The 23,760-nt window shown below is 37.1% G+C and overlaps 1 protein-coding gene across 1 annotated transcript in view; it reads right to left on the bottom strand.

The window, feature by feature from the left end:
- Nucleotides 1-23,499, bottom strand: part of Rpn10 (regulatory particle non-ATPase 10) — a 75,879-nt gene extending 52,380 nt beyond the window's left edge. Inside the window, exons 1-2 of the mRNA XM_083142646.1 lie at nucleotides 23,422-23,499; nucleotides 7,319-7,459 (exon numbers count right to left, since the gene is read on the bottom strand). Coding sequence (XP_082998772.1) covers nucleotides 7,319-7,459; nucleotides 23,422-23,447 — 167 coding nt within the window. The 5' untranslated portion in view covers nucleotides 23,448-23,499. The remainder of the gene's footprint in view (nucleotides 1-7,318; nucleotides 7,460-23,421) is intronic.
- Nucleotides 23,500-23,760: the final 261 nt, after the last annotated feature.

Raw genomic sequence — 23,760 nt, forward strand, 5'->3', positions numbered from 1 at the left:
ATCTGATTATGAGTTTTACCATCTGGAGAAGACCAGGTATATTTATGGATATCTTTATGTTTAAAAGTGGTACTTTTCACAATTAAATTCTTTGAGGTTGCAAAAGTAATCAATCTTATACCATTATCATTACTTAATTCATGAAGACTTTCTTTACCAATCGTGGGTTTAAATGTCTCTTCTTTCCCAATCTGTGCATTACAGTCACCTAAAAGAATTTTCATATCATACTGAGAAAATTTATCAAAGACCTGTTCTAACTCTGTATAAAAATCATCTTTAGTATTATCATCTTTATCTTCCGTTGGTGCATGTATGTTTATTAAAATAATTTTACACCACCTACCCTGTAAAACTGCATATGATATCCTATCATTAATAAATTCTATTGTTTTAAGAGCCGAGATAATATATAAGATATTTCTCCCTCTATTATGTTTTGAGCATTCCAGTATTATATGTTGTGCATCTGCACTTTCCCAGCCACATTCACATTTCTTATTGATCGTTATTCCAATTCTGGATAAATGTTGCCTAGTACACAAATGACCCGATCTCAGTCAATTAATTAATACAATTAAATTTCTTGAAGCACTTACATGATGAATCCATGCTTTGTGTGTTTTGAATTCAGCAAATGTTCTGTATGATTCTCCAACTGCAGTAAGTTCATTTTGATACCAATCAACCCATTCATTCAAAATTTTCTTCTATACTCTAGGGAGAAGATCCGTATAGTATAATGATATGTTCGTAATATTTGGAAGACACACCGCTTTCTTTGCACATTCATCTACATGAGAATTGCCTGAAATATTACTATGTGCTTTAACCCAAGTAAAAATGTTTTTTCCAGATTTGTGTATGGTTTGGACTAATTGTATACAATTTATAATGTAAGGGGACAATTTGTAAAGACTCTTGTAAGAGGATTTAAGTGCCTGTAAAACACTTTGTGAGTCAGTAAGTATTAAGAACTTTTGGAAATTTAACTTTTGGACACATATTAAAGCTTGGTAAAATGTGTTAAGATTAATTCTGCTGTAAATATTGAGCATTCTTGTGGAAGCCAAAATAATATGTCTGTTTTATGTTGTGGATCGTACACTCCACATCCAACTCCTGACTCACTTTTAGATCCATCTGCGTACATAAAATAATAACCTTCCCATTGAGTAAAATATTCCGATATGTGCGAATAACGAGGGAAATGAATATTATCCAGAGGCTGTTGAGCATAATCTAATGAAAAAACAAGTTGTGAACGCATCTGCAAAACATCCTGTTACTCTTGAGAAAACGTGTTGCATAATTGTATTTGAATAGTATTGTTTCTTTTCGTTATTTTTCCTATTTCATATAAGTGTAACATATTTTTTAGTACATTGTTGAAAGGATGTTCACAATATGTTTTTACTTTGCAGAGCATATTTGCTGCTAACATCCTATGTCTATATGAAATGCAACATTCACATGCTTCCATGTATACTACTACACTTGGAGTGCTGTTCATAATGCCTAAACATCATCTCAAGAATTTTCTTTGTATCACATCGATGGAATTAAATTTTCCTTCTGTCAAGTTACACATTGCCAATAAATAGCATTTTATAGGTTTGTCGCGTGTTACTCACAAATCCAGAATATAGAAAAGGAAAGTTAAAAATTGTACTTACGTATGCGAGTATAGTGCTCTTATTGTAGAACGACGTTTCAGAGATTGACTATCTCTTTCCTCAGGTTCGTATAAAAACTAAGTACTTGGCATAGTACTGCGTCAAAAAATGTAATATGAGGATTGTGGTTAAGGGTTGGTTAGGGTACATTTAAAATATTAAGTTTTTGCTATTAGAAGTACGTAAAAACCAAGCCGTTCCCTAATAAAACTTGTACAGTAGACCTATTCACAGGTAAAAAAGTTAAAATTCTAAAAAACCTGCATAAAACACAATGCAACCTGCAGGTTTGGCCTTTCCTACCCAACTGTGCTTATCTATCCACATGAAGGTCAATTCTCAACGAATATTTCCCCTCCCCTTAATTTTCTCGTTTCCCCTTATTACGTCACAAATCCAACGTGAATTCACGTTCCTCTCTTGCAGCTTGCATAACTTCCGGAGTGACGTGGAAACCGATATTGGGTTCAATCTTCCAGGCTTTATCCCATTTTTTGAGGAAATTGATCCACCCTTCTTCCAAATTTCCTTCGTCCCTATTAAGATTATTCTTCCCCCCCCTACAAATACTCGCTGTCTCATACACGTTTCTTCCTAATTTCCTCCCCTCTTTTCTGATTACCTCTTTTTTTGCGATTCTATGCCCACTTTCCAAAATATGTTCTGAGAGACCCGTTTTGGGAACTTTTTCCCTTATGTCCTTTTCATGCTCGCTCCATCTTTTACCCATATTTCGGCCCGTCTGTCCTATGTACTCCTTCCCGCATTGGCATTCTATTCGATAAACCCCCTTCTGTTTTTCCGGTATTTCCCTAATTGTCTTTCCTTTCTTATAATCGGTGAAGTATTTTTCTACCTTCTTTGGTGCTTTCATCCCGCAAACGATTCCAAAATCTCTCGTTATTTTTCCGATTTGGATTGATGGTAAGGGATGCCAACGTACTTTACCCTCCTATTTTCGATTTTTTCCCCTTCTTTCCTAATAATTTTCCGTGCTCTCCCCACTATCTTATCCATTTCTCTATTTGTGTATCCGTTTTTTAATCCTGTTTTTCTTATCCACCGAATTTCGTTGTCTTTTTCTTTTTCATTATTGCATAGTCTACCGGCCCTAATAAAAAAGTTAAGGAATACGAATACAGGAGTACATCATAAACCCCTATCGGGGAACTTATATATTAACAAGGAATCGGCGCACCCCGAAATAACAAAGAAAAACGTATTCCTTAACTTTTTTATTAGGGCCGGTAGACTATGCAATAATGAAAAAGAAAAAGACAACGAAATTCGGTGGATAAGAAAAACAGGATTAAAAAACGGATACACAAATAGAGAAATGGATAAGATAGCGGAGAGAGCACGGAAAATTATTAGGAAAGAAGGGGATCAAAAAGAAGGGGAAAAAATCGAAAATAGGAGGGTAAAGTACGTTGGCATCCCTTACCATCAATCCGTATCGGAAAAAATCGGAAAAATAACGAGAGATTTTGGAATCGTTTGCGGGATGAAAGCACCAAAGAAGGTAGAAAAATACTTCACCGATTATAAGAAAGGAAAGACAATTAGGGAAATACCGGAAAAACAGAAGGGGGTTTATCGAATAGGATGGAGCGAGCATGAAAAGGACATAAGGGAAAAAGTTCCCAAAATGGGTCTCTCAGAACATATTTAAGAAAGTGGGCATAGAATCGCAAAAAAAGAGGTAATCAGAAAAGAGGGGAGGAAATTAGGAAGAAACGTGTATGAAACAGCGAGTATTTGTAGGGGGGGGAAGAATAATCTTAATAGGGACGAAGGAAATTTGGAAGAAGGGTGGATCAATTTCCTCAAAAAATGGGATAAAGCCTGGAAGATTGAACCCAATATCGGTTTCCATGTCACTCCGGAAGTTATGCAAGCTGCAAGAGAGGAACGTGAATTCACGTTGGATTTGTGACGTAATAAGGGGAAACGAGAAAATTAAGGGGAGGGGAAATATTCGTTGAGAATTGACCTTCATGTGGATAGATAAGCACAGTTGGGTAGGAAAGGCCAAACCTGCAGGTTGCATTGTGTTTTACGCAGGTTTTTTAGAATTTTAACTTTTTTACATGTGAATAGGTTTACTGTACAAGTTTTATTAGGGAACGGCTTGGTTTTTACGTACTTCTAATAGCAAAAACTTAATATTTTAAATGTACCCTAACCAACCCTTAACCACAATCCTCATATTACATTTTTTGACGCAGTACTATGCCAAGTACTTAGTTTTTATACGAACCTGAGGAAAGAGATAGTCAATCTCTGAAATGTCGTTCTACAATAAGAGCACTATACTCGCATACGTAAGTACAATTTTTAACTTTCCTTTTCTATATTGCCAATAAAGAATAATCTATCATAGGCCGAAAATAATCCTTGTAAAATAAAAGCATAACTAGAGGATGACATCCCCACTGAGTATTTGCTATGGCTTTGAACAAATTAAACCCTTTTTCTGATTTGACTTTTATGACTTTAATTTGATCCTTCCACATTAGTTTTTCATCCAAGATGACACCTAAATATTTTACTCTGGATGTAATGGGAATTCTTGTTTTTCAAGACATTGAGTGGACTATTGGAGGTGTTCCCTTTTTATTAAAAATTGTAATATTAGATTTTTCCATTGAAATTGAGAGTTTTTTACTTTCAAGCCACTTTTGCACTTCCATAATTTGTTTCTCTAAAACAGGAAAATCAGTATGAATTTGTGTAGTGGACATATAGATACAGATATCATATGCATATTGAAGATAATTAACTGTTGGCATTAACTTCCTTTTCATCCCAATCATATATATGTTGAATGACAAAAGACTTAAAAGGACTTCCCTGAGGTAACCCTTTTTCACTGAAAAAGTGGAAATATACAGATCTTTTACTAAGAAACTTCCATAACATCAAAACATAGTTGTGAAGTATTTTTAGCTGTTGTATTGTTTTAATTAGGATATTAATATCTACATTATCATAAGCTGCGCTTACATCTAAAAATGTAGCTAATACATTCTGTTTCTTTTCAGTGAGTCAAAAATATAAGAGGAAAGAATGAATAATCCGTACTGGCATCCCAATCCCTTTCTAAATCCTATTTGTTCGAACTGAAATATGTTTTGGCTTTCTAAAAACCACTCTATTCTTTTTTGAATCAGTCTCTCAAATATCTTTCCTATAACTGACGTCAGAACTATAAGTCTATATGATTTACCTACTTGAGGGTCTTTGACTGTTTTTAAAATTGGAACTTCTGGTACTTCTCCATTCTCTAAGAACTCATTAAAAATTGTGCACATTGCTGTTAATGCTACATCTGGCAGGTGAATAATCATTGAATAAGTAATTCCATCCATCCCTGGAGCAGATTCCCTACTGTTGCCGATGATTTCATAGATTTCCTCATTTGAAATTGGAGTTACAAAACCTTTTGCTGAACGTAGTTTTGATGTGTAACTACATAATTCATTTGGTGTTTCAATTACTCCGTCTCATGAGTTTCTATGAGATTTTTTCATTCACTTTGGTTTATTGTCGTAACCATAGAAAACTTCCACATAAGCTTTTCTTGTAAAATTTCAAACTTTTCTGTTCTTCTTTTGTTAAGTTCTGTCATTCAAGGGGAAAACAAGAAAAAAGAATGATTTCATATCTGCAGGACAATTAGTTCTCCTTCTGCGATTTTTTTTTCTAGCTGTGCACATTTGAAAAGAGGACACTTGAAAACTTCCTGCACCAAGAGTGGCCATCTGCTAAAGGTTAATCATGATAATGTCACAGTTGGAAGTACTCCCACATAATGAAAAAGGTTTATGTTACCACTTCAAACACAAGCAAGAAGAAGATTTCATCATGGAAGTGAAGCATATCAATCACTGATGAAAATTTTCAAATTGTTCCACCGTCAAAAAGTACAGGGCTGTTCACCCACTCTTGAGAATTATGTTGATTTTTTAATCGACAGATTTTGATGTTTTATGTAGTATAAAATTGGTTCCATTACCCAGAAAACACAACGGAGATATTAGATCCCAAAGTATGGCCCTCATAAGTAAACACCTGCCATTTCGGAGTACTTTTGCTGCTTTTTATTATTAATAGTGAAAGAACATGTCAAAAATAACTATCAATCCCTAACCTAACGACATAAAAGTTATAGCTGCTGTTGTGGAATGCCACGTTGGGTTCTATATTTACTTGCATGAAGCTTTCCAGCTGTTCTGCTTCACAGTAAGGTAACAGATGCACTTTACTTCACAATAACACATTCGGCAAGCTAAAAATAATTGAAAACGTTCATGAACAAAATCTTCATAACCAATGCATATTATTTCATTTGGGGGGGGGTATAGAGGGTTAAAGTACCAAAAGTACTTCTGGTACTTACAGCTCTATGTAAGATAAAGTGATAAGTACATATGTAACGGACTTACACATGTACAGTCACAGACACTTCTCGGTTGTAATAAACCCATTTAATTTCAATGGGATCGTCACAACCCAGAAGTGTCCATGACAATACATGATGATTGGAAAAATATTTATAACTTTTATAATTAGCACCGGATTGGTAGAATTTAATTGCTAAATTGTGCTTTCTCCTGAAAGTTACAAAGCAGTCCATAATGACCCGATGTTTGACACTTGTGTGAATGTGTCCATCTGGCATCCCGTTGCAAAGTGTGGCAGTCCATGGTACAGTTGCACAGATAGGAGCAGGGTGTTGAAACTGCAATTTAAAACTCATGACAATGGGATACATGATAGATAAACACATAGGAATAATTTTATAATTAGACCTAACAGATTTTTCAGGAGGTGGGGGGGGGGGGTCGTTAACTGGTCTCCTTGGGATGTCCCATCTTTGGGTCAAAATATCATGGTTATCCTAGGTAGAGGACATTTAAATTTGTAGGCGATTTGTTCATCCCTCAATATTCAGATTGGAGACAAATTTGAACGTGGTGCTGGATACATCTGTTCGAAGTCCAGTAGTCATCAGCTAGTAATTGCACTCTAAGCATCACAATACATTTTGTTTCATGCAAAAGTGGTGGTATTTACAAAAGTTAGCTCTCGGGAATGTGTTAGTGTGAAGTAAAGTACATCTGTTACCTTGGCATGCTACTTTACTGTGAAGCAGAACAGCTCGAAGGCTTACAAGTGAATATAGCACCCAAAACGAATTTCCACAACAGCAGCTAAAATTTTACATGGTTAGGTTAGGATTGTTAGGTTTGATAATGATAGTTATTTTCGACATGTTCTTTCGCTATTTTAGTCTCCATACACATTTTTTTATTAACAAAAAGTGGCAAACATACTCTAAAATTGCAGGTTTTTACTCACGCGGGCCATACTTTGGGATCAAATATCTCCGTTATTTGTGTTTTTCTAATGCTGAAACCAATTTTATATTAAGTAAAACATTGAAATCTGTAGATTAAACAGAAATTCAACATAATTCTCGAGGAGGTACAGTGGATCAACAGCCATTTTCTAACAATCCTGTATAAATGTTGGCCTGGCTGGAGGTTAAGGAAATGAACACATGATGCTGTGATGGATGCAATTAGAATGTCGTTCAAACATGAACATAGTTTGAATAGAATCTTCATGAAACTTACCTTGCCAAGGTAAGAAGGCCGACATTATTTTCTGGGTTGGCTCGTGTCTTCGAGTGGCAAACAAGATTTACCGCATCCTGCTGAGCTTGTAACCTTGTTGGCACAAAGTCACCATTCCTCATAAAATCACTGTTGTCGACACTGTAAGAAAGAAATGTAAGTGCATTAAAAATATTTTCTGAGCAGGAAGGATGGTGATGTCATATTGCATGTAGGTCAGGATTAAATGTAAGTGCTTGAAACAAAACAGGAAACCAAATATTCTAATGTGGTTAAGTGTTGAAGAAAAAATTGTCACTACCAGCATTAAACCAAGGGCCTATAAAACTGGGATTTGTATCGTCTACAAATTTAAATGCCCTCTACCTAGGATAACCATGATATTTTGACCCAAAAATGGGACATCCCAAGGACACCAGTTAACGACCCCCCCCCCCTACCTCCTGAAAAATTGGTTAGGTCTAATTTTAAAATTATTATTATTTATTAAAGGATGGTCACATAAATGACATATGACTTTCTCGACCTTTCTGATCAACCTTTCATGTTAGTTCTACACTGAAGTTAAGTAATGTCAGAAGTATTTACCAATCTTCTTGATAGCAGCTTTATTCTTCATCAACCATTTATAAATCTCTCCGAAAACCTTACCTTATATATCAGACACAGAACTCTAGATTCTTCTTTTGATTGATTGATTGATTTGGCATTTTAAGTCCACTTTATGCATAGTAAGGCTAATTGGGACTGGACCTACAGTTTAAAGTGGGATCCGAACCACTATGTGCCTCCACCGGGTATCGAACCTGGGACAATTCTTCTTTTGAGTTTGTGTCAAGGTGTAGGAACTTACAATTTTGTTGCAATTCCGTAAAGAAACTGTAGGCTATGTTTATTCACTACTATACAAATAACGGAAGACACAAAACTATACATCTCTTTTACGATGAATGTGTCTCAAAATAGACTTGGGTGTTCATATTAACTCCTAGACTTTTATAAAACGGGACAAATAGTGGCTTTTTAATAATACGGATGGGACACCTCTGAAACAGGACTGTCCTGGTCAAAATGGGACATATGGTCACGCTACCTCTACCCTCCAAGAGCCTTAGTGGTCCAGCCAGTAGGGTATCTGGCCTTAACGTGAGACCCAGGTTGATTCCCACAGTAAGTGATGTGAGGTGGGAATTTTTCTGACAATGTCCCGCATAAGAGACTCACCTAACCTCTGGGAAAAGATGGTCCGAGCATGATGCTGATCACATCACCTCCAATATGGCCATTACAATGCGTAATGACCTGTTTCCTCATCCTTCAACAATCAAGTATGCATCCAAGGTTAGACCTGGTGGAGGTGCATGGCAGTGGTTCGGATCCCAATTTAAACTGTAGGTCCAATATATCAGCCTATTAGCCTTTCTGTGCATAAAATGGACTTAAAACAACATCCAAGGTAATGGTTCAGGCACAAATTAGAAATATCAGGAACTATAACTCCTATATTTAGCATTATATATGTTTTAAAGATGTAACCATTATTTACAAATTTTAATTATTTTGCAACACACAGTAGCGTAATCATATCATCAAGTCACATGGATGTTGATAACACAATACCCCTGACATGGTTCTGATGATGTATTGGTAAACTGTATCTACTTTTTCATCTGTTTCCTTTGGGGTTCCACAAGTTAATGTTCTAGGACTAGTCTTATTTGTTTGCATTTATTGACCACCTTGTCAACCACATACATCTACCAGCTTCTCCTTTCCTCTTTGCACATGACTGTAAAATCAGGCCCCCTGCACCGGGTGCAAAAAGCCGAACAACGTAAATTTCAGAATTCATTTGTCCGTGCATGAACTAACCAGCTACCAGTTGGCACCACCATCGATGCTAAATCCTAATTTTCTCATTACAAATTTAGTTTATGTATCTATTAATCAATGATGATCACTTGTACGTGATTTTGTATTTTATTAAATGCCTTTTCCTTCTTAAACATGTATAAGAAAAATCGTATTTTTAAAGTCACTATTTCTACATGGCGTAATCATTGTTCCATATGATCTGTCATGGACATACACTAACTATTTTAATAAGGATGTAGAAGAACAAAAAATAAAAACAATGGCTTATTGTGCAGATTTTTATTGTAAAAACTGTCAGAAGAGGAATCCAGAGCTGTCTTTTTTCGTTTTCTGTCATATCCTGAAAGGTTAGTTATTTATGAATTCTGTTCGCTCTTTATGTAAAAATAATTTCCATAAAGTTAGTTTCCACGGAGAAAAATTCCTAGCATGTCTTCGTATTCTGTATTTTGCTTCATTTAAGTAAAAGGCCATGTTTTAAAAAAACGTCTGAAAGGGTAAAGGTTCGATTTTGTAACTTAATGCTATTTATAAGTTACACAGGAGGATAGGAAGCCGAGAATGGTAGGAATGACTTGAAGTTTGTTTGAAGTTCAGAAAAGCTTATTTGTGAATGTTATAATGCAGAAAGTTGCAAGTTATCGCGCTCCTATTCGCTTCTGCATGAAGTTTATTTCTTCTGGTAACAGTAGTATAAGCCGGAGACACATTAAACTCGTTTGTTTTCAAATAAAAATCATTGCTACTTACCTCATATGCATAGCGGAAAATTTTTCAAGCTGGCGATCAATTTTTTTTCCATGTAAAAAGCGTTATTTTTAACATTATAATCATTTATTGGTCGTTGCTAATTCGTCAGGCAAATTTTGACTCACGTTGCCTATTGTCAGCTGATATGCAGCATCATAAGCTGATGTGCAGTGTTTCAAAACTTATGAACCGATAAATGCCGCACAAACTATTCACAAAAGGTTTTTAAGCGAAAATTGAGGCTAGACTCTACTTTACGTCCTTATCTGCATGGTGATTGCTTCTTTGCGTTCGAGGTGCGCGATCGTGGTGCGGCACCCGGCATCTCTTCAGGTAAGTACCTTTTCCTTTTTACACTTTCTGTTCACGATAGCCCCACTATCCATTCACGGGGTCGAGGTATGCCTATGAGGTTAGGTTAGGCCTGTTAGGTTAGGTTCCATTAGCACTCATTTCACCCCTAAATGTGCTTCATCATCTAAAAAAATCCTCAGTACGTTCAATTGCACATATCCGGACAACATCGGTTTTTCTCGATTTACTCCTTCAGGAAATTTTTGCTCGCTTTGGGATTTACGTTGTTGAATTCCTTATAAAATAAGCTTTCCAACGATATATGACACGTATTCCTTATGAAAGGGACGTAAACTAGAGTCTTACCTTACATTGGAAAAAAAAAAAAAAAAAAACGCTCACACGTCATCTTGTCAAACTTCCGCATGGTTGCTACACTGTGAGGGGGTTACATAACCGAATGCACGGAACATTTGATTCACGTAGTCGACGGTAATGGCGGCACGAGCTATCGTACAAGGGAGATGCATGATTGACGAAAAATACCTTATTTACAGGCAAAATACGTTGTACGATTCTATAAAACAATTTCCCCGGCTTCAGAAAGTCCTCAAGAACGCAATTCCGTAAGTACTTTCTCGTCTTTTTACCTGTAAATTTTAAGAAATCCGTCTCCGGCTTATACTACCGTTACCTTTCTTCTAGCATATAAAACTTTGTCAACATGTACAGGAGATAAAAAAAGCGTGTAAATATTAAAGCGATGAAACCTAAGGTAACGGTTCCTATCATTCTATGATTTTTTTAAAAAATTATCTTAGCAGGAAGACTAATTATCGTAGAATTTTAGCAATCATTGTCAGACGAAATTTGAACCTTTCTTAAAGTAATTAGCACTCTTTGGATTTTTTTAAAAAAGATATTTATGTTGAAAAAACAACTTAAAATTACCTTACGCAAGCTTGCACGCTTCCCAAGGACAATGTATTTTCCATTGACAAGGGACTGTAAGTATCGTAGACTAGTGGGAATTAATGTAGAAATAAATCGGAACCTTAGTAAAATGAATTTAGGGAATTTACTTATAATGCTAAGAGAACCAAACCTGGCCTGCCTAACCTAACTACGAAAGCATACATTGAACCAAATCATAAGTAATCACTAGTTTTGGAAACGAAATGAGTGTAACTAACCTACATGTGAAATATATGCAAAATATTTTACGAACATTTACACATGTGTTACTGTAAAGAACAATCCTTTCTCACTGGTGCCACGGGAGGAAGATTTTGTGTTTCAAATCGCATTTTAATCTATGTGCTTTAATCCAACCCTACAGAATTATATTTTGTTGATGGAATCATCTAATTATACCTGTAGTTAATATTATTGCTGTAATAGCTCTTGTTGCTGGTCATGGGCTTTGATCTACTAGATGGTATGGGTGATTTTGATTTGTTGACATATTTCCGGTCCTGGTATCTTCTTCAGAAATATGTTGTGTCATAACATTTTTCTTGAAAGCACTCCCGGGAGTAGATTTCATGATCCATTCAATGACAAAAATTGCATTGTTAGCCAGTTGTAGGTTAGGCAGTAAGCTTCAGGGACTCTTTCAAAAAGATAATGTGGTAAAACTTTGCTTCATATGTTAGGAAGTTTAGTGCAATATCTATAATATTTTTTTATTTGCATTGCCACACACTGTATGGTGCCATAAGAATTAGTTACGATGAGAAATAATGTGAAAATTGAGTAAAAATAAATCAATTGAATGGTGACAAGCTCATAAGATTTTCCGCAATAGTTGAAGGAGCTCTCATAGAATGGATCCTTATACATTTGACACTACTTTATTCAACAGATACAGATAGTGATCTAATGCATATTCATTTTCAGTAACTTTTCTTTGTGTTGACACGCTTTGACCTTAGCTCACAAACAATTCTTGCATCATGGAATTTATCTTTTTTGAGTGACATAAAATGCAGAATGCTTTGTCTTGCATAGTTATATATTTCTAAAATAATTTTTCATCTTTTATTTTTCTCGTAGAACTGAGATATGGTTGGAGAAAATATGGCGAAAGGTCTTGAGGCACAAAACATACAAAAGTTACAGAGTTTGTGGAGACAATTTTTCAGAGAAAATGTTTATGAATTCTAATAGAAATAAGTTAGTGCATGATGCATACCCAGATGTAGAACCAAGTAAGTATATTGCATTTCTTATGGAATAACATTGTCATCAATTATGTGGCTCATGCATAAGAAATTGTATTTTCCCTTTTCTGCATTAAAAAAATATATGCTTTAGAGATAAATTTTGCTTAAAGTACATAACACCTAACAACACAATACATTGCTTGAGGATGTTAGAAACAAATGTATTTAATGTTTCACTAAATATTCCAAGCAGGGTGGATAAAAAAGATATGATTTTCAGCTAAACAGTCCTGTAAAATATTTGAAGAGTTTGATTAAAGGAAATAAAATGCACATATTTTTCTGTTTGAGACTGTACATATGTGAACCTACTATGGAAATGTGTGTTGAGTGTGTTAATGATGCTTTAATAATTTCAGTAACTTTTATTCCAGTGAAAGTCTGTAGGACCTCAAAGAGATTATCATACCTTATGCAAAATATATTAATTACTAGTGATTCAATAAATATATATATACCTGAATAACAATGTGTTTGTTTATTTTCCCTTACATTTGTTATTAGCAATAGAATATAATGTTTTACATTTCCACAGTATGAGTACTAAATCATTAAGAGTAATGTACTTACTCTGAAACTGTTCTCTTCTTCTGGAGTATTTCAACATGTAAATTCATTCTTGGTGAAGTATAACATGTCACCATAGTGAGTGTTCGACCAACAAACCTATCAGTATGACTATCAATGGTTTGTCTAATGGAATTTGATGTAGGGTTTTAAGGATTTCTTATAGTCTTTTACTCTATATTCCATATGTTTAATGCTAACAATATAATTTATATATGTAATTGGAAGTAAGATGCTTGAAATAAATTTTGGGACTTGTAGGCATATATGACCATATTGGGCCATACCTGAGTCAAAAAATGGGTGTGAAGAGCCCCTTGAGAAAGGTTGAAAGTGAAATGTTATAAAGACTTGCAAAGGATATACACAAAACTACGAACTTCCTCAGAGACAGTATTGTATTTTTCAAAATATTATTTCATCCACAGAACACTGAATGTAAGTTGTGATAGAAATTAACTGTAGTGTAAAATATTTACTTTCATGTACAGCATAACATAACCCATGGTTCTACAGAATAGTTTCTCAACCTATAGGGTGCGACCAACTCCTGGGTCCTGAGGGGACATTTGGTGGGTCGGGAAGTTGGGCTCGAAACTTCGTTAACTGGGTCTTAAAAACCTATTACCTTAAATTACTTATATTGTTTTAACAATTTAAATTCAGGCCGTATTGTTGTAAAAGAGAAAATATATGATTATAGACTAGGTGCACACCCGTACAAAGTAATTCTGCTGGTTCCCATCTTATGGGTCCCATGAAGTGTAATATCCTTCAAGGTGGGTCCCCGACTGAAAAAGGTTGAGATCCACTGCTCTACAGCCCTGGAAGGGCCTTGGCCTATCAACTGACTGCCAGTCTGCCTCCCACAACCCTACCTAGAGGTGTGGAGATCTTCAACCAGTAATGGGGTGACGTAGGGTCAGCACATCGAACCCTCAGCTGTTATAGGAGATTTCCCAGACTGGGTTACGCTACTCACTTGTAGGTCCCCCAATTTTCTTAGGATGGTGGTTAAGTTTGGAAAACAAGTATTGACTATATGTATATATCTTTTATTCCAGTATATTTCATACCTACAAGCCGCCAGCCGATTTGTAATGGTTTCGTTAGATGAATGGCGCTAATGTTTCATCAGTCGTTTTTAATATAAGTTTTATGATTTATTCTTATTTCCTGGGACAAAACCTTCGAATCCTGTCTTTTGTTTCCCTGGCATTTTCAGCATCAAATCTCTCCCCTCTCAGGGTACTCCACTGGTATCAATTGCAGAGAAAGTGGATGCATTTGTCTTTCGTTTTATGAGGCCATAGACAGATGAATGGAATTTTCTACGTTGGTAAATCAGAAGTGTCTACATCTTGCTATTGAATACGGTAGGCCTACACAAGGGAGAAAATTACAGTGACGGCACTAGAAACAGTTGCTGATATTAAGTGTGCTGTATCCTGCAAATTGCCACACACGTTAAACTGTGCAGCAATTGTTATGAAGAGAAAGAGACAATTTGGGAAATGTTGCAACATGGCTCGAGTGCCCTTTAGAACACTTTGGGTAGCGCAATGATCCGCTCACCCCCCCCCCCCCTTCCATTCCTGCTTTTATTTTCTGCTAATAATTTGGACATATCTCGTAAGGTCGTAGTATTTATTTTATTTAAGTGCATAAAAATGTTCTACAAGGGTAAATACCATTAATACCAGTTAATGCAGGGGACCTGGGTTCGAATCCCTGTTAGAGCTTTCTTTGTGTCATCAATTTTTCATAGCATCGTCACGATTAGCCTAAAATTGGAAAAATGCGACGCTAAATAAACCGACGAGGGAGGGGTAAAATACATTAATTTATGAACAAAGTAATCGCCATAGAGTTTACACAAGATAAAATAGCGATTTGCCAAAATGTCAGAAAAGCAACGCATAATAGGGAGAATACGAAATAAAAATACTTATTACCACAGATAATACAGGGACCATTTTTCATGCACAACGGAATGATTTACGTGCTGGAATTTCAGGAACTTGAAATTATTTTCGTATGTTGTGCTTCTGGGCTACTAATTCTGTATATCTCGTAACTTAGATGTAGAAATCATTCAAATGTAACATACATTAACTGAACAATGGTATTTATTCTTGTAGAACATTTTTATGCACTTAAATAAAATAATTAATTCGACTTTACAAGATATGTCCCGAATTATTAGCAGAAAATAAAAGCAGGAATGGAAGGGTGGGGTGAGCGGATCATTGCGCTGAGACGCATTCAACTGTCACTGCCAAGAGTAAGATATGATTGGCGGAGAGGTTGCTATGACAACGCTTTACGTTTCGAAACAGTCTTAGGGTGGCTCCACATGCCCGGTTTAGTATACGCACAGATTACAAAGGAGAGATAGGAAGTAAGCGATCTTATTAATCTGTGGTAAAATCTTCAACGAAATCTTCACTAAGCGTGGTTGGTACTTTCTACCCGTTGTTTAACTTGGAAGCAGAAATAAAATGCAGAAAAATATATTGTTTCCTTAGGATTGCTATACATCCTGAATTTTCTAGGACAGTCCCGGAATGGTATAATTTGTCCCGGTGTACTGAATAGTTGTTTCTTTGGAATGCCCAAATATCCCGGAATCGGGTGGGAAAAGAAATTATTATGACTATACTTTCATGAACATTATTTATATTTAAATGCATGGATGTTATTTTAAAATGCTGATTTTGCAAAACAATCCAACTTGTAATGGTCGGATTGACCATTACTGGTTTTGGTATATTGTATTAATTAATTGCTGGCCAGCTACAAGGTGTAGGGTTAAGTAATATGTTTCCATGAGTGTACTTTTATGTTATTATTGCATGTAAGTGTATATGCTTATTGGATTGTGTTTGCTGGATATTAGATTCCCCTGTTTTTTACCTCCCCGGTTGGGGGAGCTAGCTGTCTTTCAAAAGACCGTTGCAGTGGAATTTTTATTTTCCAACGCTACAGGGTACACGTCCACGGACGTTTACCCCGGCTATAAAAAAGGCCAGTGGGCTTTAGCAAAAAAACAGTGTTTCCCCATTGATCGACGAAAGAGGAATGTCTCCTCAAGTTTAGTCCACTTATGGTGGCTAGACTGGTTATAATAATGTAGCATTTGGTTAAGCCAACCCCTGTTGCTGTCCCAAGTCCCCTCTTAGAAAAAGCTTTGAATATGTGGATATTTCCGTATTGAATAATTGATGCCCAAAAGAAGGAGTGGAAATGTAAGGAAATGCATTTGTAATGAACGGAATATCATTTAAGCTGAGGGTAGGCCCGCAGAGATAGTTATGCTAACTCTGCGGTAAAGGAAGTGCCGATGGTAAAGCCATAGGTGCTCAATTATGTTGATTTAGAGATTTGTTAATTTGGTCTATGCAAGACACACATGGACACGCTATGTAAAATATGTATATACAGGGTGATTGGTAATTCAACCTATTCCTGGAAAGGGGTAATACTAGAGCACATTTGCAACAAATTTGACCCTATGCACCGGGGGTCGGAAATCAATGGGTTTCGAGTTATTGCAGTTTGTAGATTTTCGTGACATATTCCGACTTGCGACCAAAAAACTACTAATAGTGAAAAAACTACTACACTCTGGGCACTTAATTGACATGTTGCTAACAGCTGACGAATGAGTGACTACTGGGAAAAAAATTAAAGCCCAAAATTCCCATACCCATAGAAAGAAACAGTCATTGGAGCACACGTCATGAAGAAATTTGGAAATTATCGTTTATATCGAAGAGGATTACCCAAAGAAATGTTAACAGAGAAGGCACGTTGTATACCCGCATCATCTGACGAGAATTCTGTGGACGGACGAATCCAAATTCGACCGCGATGGTATTACGAATTTTCATAGTGCGCATTTTTGGTCCCCTAAGGGTCATAACCCAAGAAAATCTAAAGCAAAGGCTCACTAGAGAAAATTCTCGCTAAATGAGAATCATCCACAATCATGTGATCGGGCCATTCTATCTGCCACAAAACCTAAACGACATTACCTACAAAAACTAAGGGAAGATTTGACGACGCTGCTGGAGCATGTGCCGCTCTCCAAAAAAAGGGGGTATGATTTACCAACATGATGGCTGCCCAGCCCACTATTTTTGGGGTGTGCGACAGTAGCTGGACGAAAATTATCCCATGCGATGGATTGGTCGAGGCTGCCCGACCCCCTGGCCGGCAAGGAGTCCGGATTTGATGCCATGCGACTTTTACATTTGGGGTCACATGAAAGAGTTAGTCTACAGTACACCAGTGGATTCCCAAGAAGAGTTGAGAGAGAGAATTGTGACAGCCGCCCAATACATAAGAGACTGAGTGTCAACGCGAGTGACTGTGTCTGAATTAGGCCGCAGGCTGCGTGCTTGCATATGTAACCGGGGAGGCAATTTGAACAGGATTTGTAGTTTTCATAACAGTTTATTCTGACAACCTGGAATCATGAGAATGGTAAATAACATTATTATTTCACTCATTTTCGTTCCTTTATTTCTCACAACCAACAACTTCTTTTCACTTTACAAAGAGGTCTACAACGTGCATTCTCTGCTTTTTATTCAGATTTTCCCCCCAACCCATGTGCCAGTTGACAACATTTGTATCGTTTTGGAGAGCTTATGAAACTAGGAAGTTTTTTCCGTAATTTTTAAGCTGTGTTACCATTTCTTGAGTAATCCTCTTCGATTTAGACGATAATTTCCAAATTTCTTCATGACGTGTGCTCCAATAACTGTTTCTTTCTGTGGGTATGGGAATTAATTTTTTTCCCAGAAGTCACTCATTCGTCAGCTGTTAGCAACATGTCGATTAAGTGCCCAGAGTGTAGTAGTTTTTTGGTCGCAAGTCGGAATATGTCACGAAAATCTACAAACTACAATAACTCGAAACCCATTGATTTCCGACCCCAGGTGCATAGGGTCAAATTTGTTGCAAATGTGCTCTAGCATTACCCCTTTCCAGGAATAGGTCGAATTACCAATAACCTGTATATAACTACGTATAATAAACCAATATATCCTACTAGAACGTTATGATTCCGAGAACTACGGTACTGTCCATTTAAAACCAGCTGTATATTTACTTGCTGTACATGTGTAAACGAACCAGGGACTACAAATATAAAATTTAATGTGAAACCCCCCCTTTCGTAATTCCAGCGCTAATATAATCTGCTCGCTTGGCACCCAGGGTGAGGTGAAAGGAGAGATTTAAAGGATTAAGGCAGGAAGTAATCCAGAGGGTCAGATAGAAACGAGGGATAGGGGGCCGAACTTTCACGAACTGTTCTTCATAGAATTCTCAGCGAAAATGAAGGCTTGGCCTGGACTTGAACCCGGGTCTCTGGCATACGGTGCCGTTGCTCTTACCACTGAGCTACCGAGCCACCCTGGCTTTGCCTGTTGTGGAATCGTCTCCGCTAGTGCTACCGCAATGGGATGTGTTGCCTTTGAGACTTTGCAGACGTCAATGTTGCTCGGTTCCTCCCAGCGTAGAGATGTTAATTCTTTAAATTAGGCATCCATAGCAGATACACTTTGTAGAATTTTCAGCGAAAAATGCACTCGACCAGGACTTGAACCAGCCAACGTCAATGTCTGCAGTGTTTCAAAGGCGACAGATCTGCTAGCAGAGACGATTCCGCACAGGTAAAACAGTGGCAGTGAAAAAACAGGCAAAGCTAGGCTGGCTTGGTAACTCAGTGGTTAGAGGAACAGCACGGTATGTCAGAGACTAAGGTTTGAATCCTGACCGAGCCCCCATTTTTTGCTGAAATTTCTACGAAGTACATCTCCTGTGTGTGCCTAATTTAAAGAATCGGTAAATGTTTACTATACACAAACAGATTTCTACAGAAGAAACTACTTACAGAAATTAGTTCCTCTAGCATTGTTGAACATCTGGAAGGTGTTTTCTGCCATGTGGGAATGTGTCATAGCGGAAATTCATTATTTTTGTTGAAAATTAATTCTCCGATGCACAATAGCCTTCGGCAGGTACACCTTCGTACATCATGGCATGTCGTGCTTGTGTTTTGTCGATGTTCATTGGGTATGCAGTGTTTCCAATCAAAAATACAAACATAGTTAAACAAATTTTAACTATGTATGCCTAACCTAACTTTACATAATGTGTCTTGGGGGCTATTGTCAATGGTTCAACGCATTTTAACTATGTTTGTATTTTTTTGGTTAAGAAGGTTGGAAACACTGCATACCCAATGAAAATGGACAAAACACAAGCACGACGCGCAATAATCTTCTAAGGTGTACGCGCCATATTGTGTCTTACCGAAGCGAAAAAACGAAAAGAAAGAAGCACTCGTAATGTGAAAAATTGATATTACTTTGAAAAAAACTTGAATACACCTTAAAGAATGTTCCGCGAAGCAGATACGTAAGTACGAATGTTAAAAATGACGAAAGAAAGAAGTTACACGTGTTTGTGGATAGTAAATTTTTACCAAAGAATCTAACTGTACATTGAAGGGCTGCAGAGATCTTTACGCATCTCAATGCACTTGCAGACAACAGTTAGTAATAATGTTACCATTATTTCAGTCTGCCTGAAGCGCTAAATGTCAGTTAATTGTTCAGTTAGCTGCTTACTGCAAACAGTTAGTGCTTGGTTGTTTTATCTATTCACTCCACAGTTTTCAAAAAAAGTTTTGACATTGTGCTATAGCAGATTAGATAATTATGGCAACAAAGAGGAATTGCAAGTTTAATGATAGTCACCGAAGTGAATTTCTGTTTTTTTTTATTAAGAAGTTTCAAGAATATTATAATGGGACTGTATATAAAAAATATGGTGTACCAGCCTCTCAGTAACCAGCATCCCAGATTTTCACTTAAGAAATATAGCAACCCTATATTGCCTTTAAAAAGATCTTGTTAAAGGCAGCTTAATCCATATCTGCTAATGAAATAAAGTATCAGGCGTAATATTCAAATGAAAGTTTATGTTGGGAGGAATACATTGCTGGCACTACAAAAAATTTAAAAAAGCCATACATCTCTTGAGCTTATTGCATAGCTTCAGGAATTGGTGACTGCTTGATACACGCTAGCAAATTTTGACTTTTCAAACTTAATAGACATATTTCAGAGTTTATTTAATACAAAGTTTGTTTCAAAATACAGAAACCACCGAGATATTTAGCACCAAAGTGTGACCAGTGTTCTTCTTAGTTATTTACAGTTTCTGCATCTTGAAATAAGTAAATTTAGTTACCAGCTCCTCGATAGTCCCCCCCCCCAATTTTTTTCATATAAAACATTGTATGTACATGTAGGAAATGAAGAGAAGTGTGGGAATACTAAAGCATTCAAATCTAACCATTCTCCCCTGCTCAGAAGACACTAAAACTGCAAATTCCAAGTGGCCTAATAAGCCAACAGTGCCGTATGTGATCACCTAACCTACCCATGTGGACATATTGGAAAAGATTGCGATTGAAGTAACATTGTACACATAAAATGAAAAAGTGAGCACGCTTTATTTATGCATAAAAACATCTGGCAAATCACTTTGCATCAAATATGAATGTATTTTAAATGGAAGTTGGGAGTCCATAATAATTGCCGCTTCCTGAGAAACAACATTTAAAGTTGGCTATATGGGATGAAAATTCCTTCTGCATCACACATACATTATAATTAGTATTGCTCTTCTGTGTGTGCTAATAGCCATGTATGAATCAGATTTATATACAAAGCGTGTGCATGCAACATGGGACCATGGATTCTAAATTGGATTAGAATCATTCAAAGCAAGTACGTCACTGTAAGTGTATTATGGTACACTTAATGTGTGAAACATGAAAATGACACTGTAAGGGACAAATTATGGTAACAGTATGGTATAGTGAAAACACATTTCTTCAAATTTACAAGAGAAACTACTTACGGAACTGAGTTTCTGTAGACTTTGGAAGCTCGTGGAAGTGATTTCTCCCTTCGTTCAACTTATTCGGCCGGTAAATCATGTATTTTACGACATTAATGTATCTCCGATGCACGATAGCTCTTGCCACCATTACCGTCGACTACGTGAATCAAATGTTCCTTGCGTTCGATTATGTAACCCCCTGTTAATGTAGCAACCACGCGGTAGTGGTTACAAGATGACGTGTGAGAGAGTGGCTTTTTTTTTTTAATTTAATTTTCTGTTTGCCTAACCTAAGGGTAAAAACACGGGTCGGGTACCCTATTCTACACCCTCGAATTTTGAAATTATTTTTTTTTCATTATGAACATTATTTGATCCTATTTGTGAATAAAAAAAAAATGGAGCGCGGAAAGAAGTATTTACGACTGTACAGCCGTTTAAAGTTGAAATTTTGTCGTTTGAAATGGTTCGCAATTATTTCCAATTTCTAGATCGTGATACTAACACGACACCAAATTTTAACTATCGATCTCAACCTAACTGAACTAACCTATCCACGTGCCAATGGTTCGTGGGGCTAGCGCCAATGGTTCGTGGGGCTAGCGTCAATGGTTCGTGGGGCTAGCGCCAATGGTTCGTGGTGCTAGCGCCAATGGTTCGTGGTGCTAGCGCCAATGGTTCGTGGTGCTAGCGCCAATGGTTCGTGGGGCTAGCACCAATGGTTCGTGGGGCTAACGCCAATGGTTCGTGGGGTTAGCACCAATGGTTCGTGGGGCTAGCGCCAATGGTTCGTGGGGCTAGCGCCAATGGTTCGTGGGCCTAGCGCCAATGGTTCGTGGGCCTAGCGCCAATGGTTCGTGGGCCTAGCGCCAATGGTTCGTGGGCCTAGCGCCAATGGTTCGTGGGGCAGCAGACCATCTCCCTGTAAGTCAAGTACAATGTCCCGTATGTCTCGTCGAACAAGGTCCTCTATGTCCTTCATCCGTTGAACGTGTGTCAATCTCATATTTTGTCCTTTTGTCTTAATTCAATGTCACACAAATCAATTCCAATGTATAAAGTCGCACAAAACAATTGCAATGTCTTAAATATCCAATCCGCCAATAAATTACATAAATAATATATTGAAATCGCAAATTATCCCATTGCACAAGTCATTCATAACAAGAAAAAATTGCAAATTATCCCATTACACAAGTCAAAGATAAGAAGAAAAAGAAAATGTTCAGACGTGCGCCTGTGACATGAATCCAACATGCGCCATGATCAAATCCCTGCAAAACCGTTTCGACGTTACGTAAGGAATCTAAATATTGAAAAACGTAAGTTTCCTAGCACGTAGATCTAAAAAAAATTACATTCCGCGCTATTTAAAAACATCGTTTATTATGAAGAACTAATTTTCGTAACGAGAACATTTGAAATGTGCGAAAAATCGAGGGTGTAGAAAAGGGTACCCGAGCCAAAAACACAGTGCGGCACAAGAACCCTTGCTAATCGAAAGGAGCCCGGTCAAGCCATAAAAATGTCAGGATATAATGAATGAACCAGATGTTGGACAAGCACCTCGAACAAGCCTCTCCCACTCAATCTGGTCCCCATTCTTTCCGTTGAGAGGAACTCTGTCAAAAGAAACTGGGAAAAGTGGAGGGTGTCTTCCACGAAGGGGAGAAGTGACATTGAGTAGACCAATCACAGAACCTTCCACTTGAAAAAAGGGACCCAAAATCAAACCGTGTTTGATCCTGGGAACATCTTGCGATGAGCGAGACTCCACTATGTTTTTCCCCATTTAACTCCATGGTTTTGAATTACCGGAAACTTGTCCCTGCGAGTTTCAGGCAATTAGCGATGTGCTTCACTGTGTTCTTACCCTAACCTTCCGTGAATGGTTTGTGGATCAATTTTCGCTAACCTTCCGTGAATAGTTTGTGCGGCATTTTTCGGTTAATAAGCTTGGAAAAACTGCATATCAGCTGACGATAGACAACGTGAGTCATGATTTGCCCGCCATATTGTGTGTAACGAAAGCGAATTAGCAACGAACAATAAATACTGGTAATGTGAAAAATTACGCTTTTTTCAGCGAAAAAAGCAAAATTCCACGTTCAAAAATGTTCCGCTATACATAACAGGTAACTACAAATGTAAATAATTAGGTCTAATATAGGCTATCTAAAAACCGTCCTCCCTAGATGCAGGTGAAAAATCCAGTGTTTCAAGGGATTGTATGAATATTTTTTTTGTCATCTATCACACTTTTACCGATTTTATTTTCCAAAAACTGCTGCGATCGACGCCATAAATGACAGGGGCCAATGATGACAAAGCAAGTAGTACGCGACAAATTATGAAACTTTCATTTAGAGTATTGAGTTGTATCTTTAACATACAATATACAGTGCACATTTAATTAGTAAAACCACTATATTCTCCTTCACCGTAAAGAAACTCATTAGAACTTACCATATCATAGTACTTTCCAGACCCATTTTCGACTTTTATTTTGCTCTTGCTCTTTGCAGGTAGTATTCTGTGCTCTTTCCTAAAGCCTAATGCACAGATTACATCCTCTTTCTTTTTCTTCTTCTTATTCTGTTTGCATGCGTGTTTGGCCTTTCGCCTTGTTCTGGCGAACTTCTGGCCAGTTTATTATTCCGATCACCTTAATCCTTGTAGTATTTTGTTTCAGTTTTGAGCTATTTAGTAGGGGTGTGCGGGACAGAATTTTTTGGGTCGGGACGGGAATTGTGCGAAATTTCCCAAAGCTCTGTAAATCTCCAATTATACACGTCATTTTCATCT

Source organism: Lepisma saccharinum, chromosome 21, assembly GCF_977018435.1.
Source record: "Lepisma saccharinum chromosome 21, izLepSacc3.1, whole genome shotgun sequence".
Classification (NCBI taxonomy): domain Eukaryota; kingdom Metazoa; phylum Arthropoda; class Insecta; order Zygentoma; family Lepismatidae; genus Lepisma; species Lepisma saccharinum.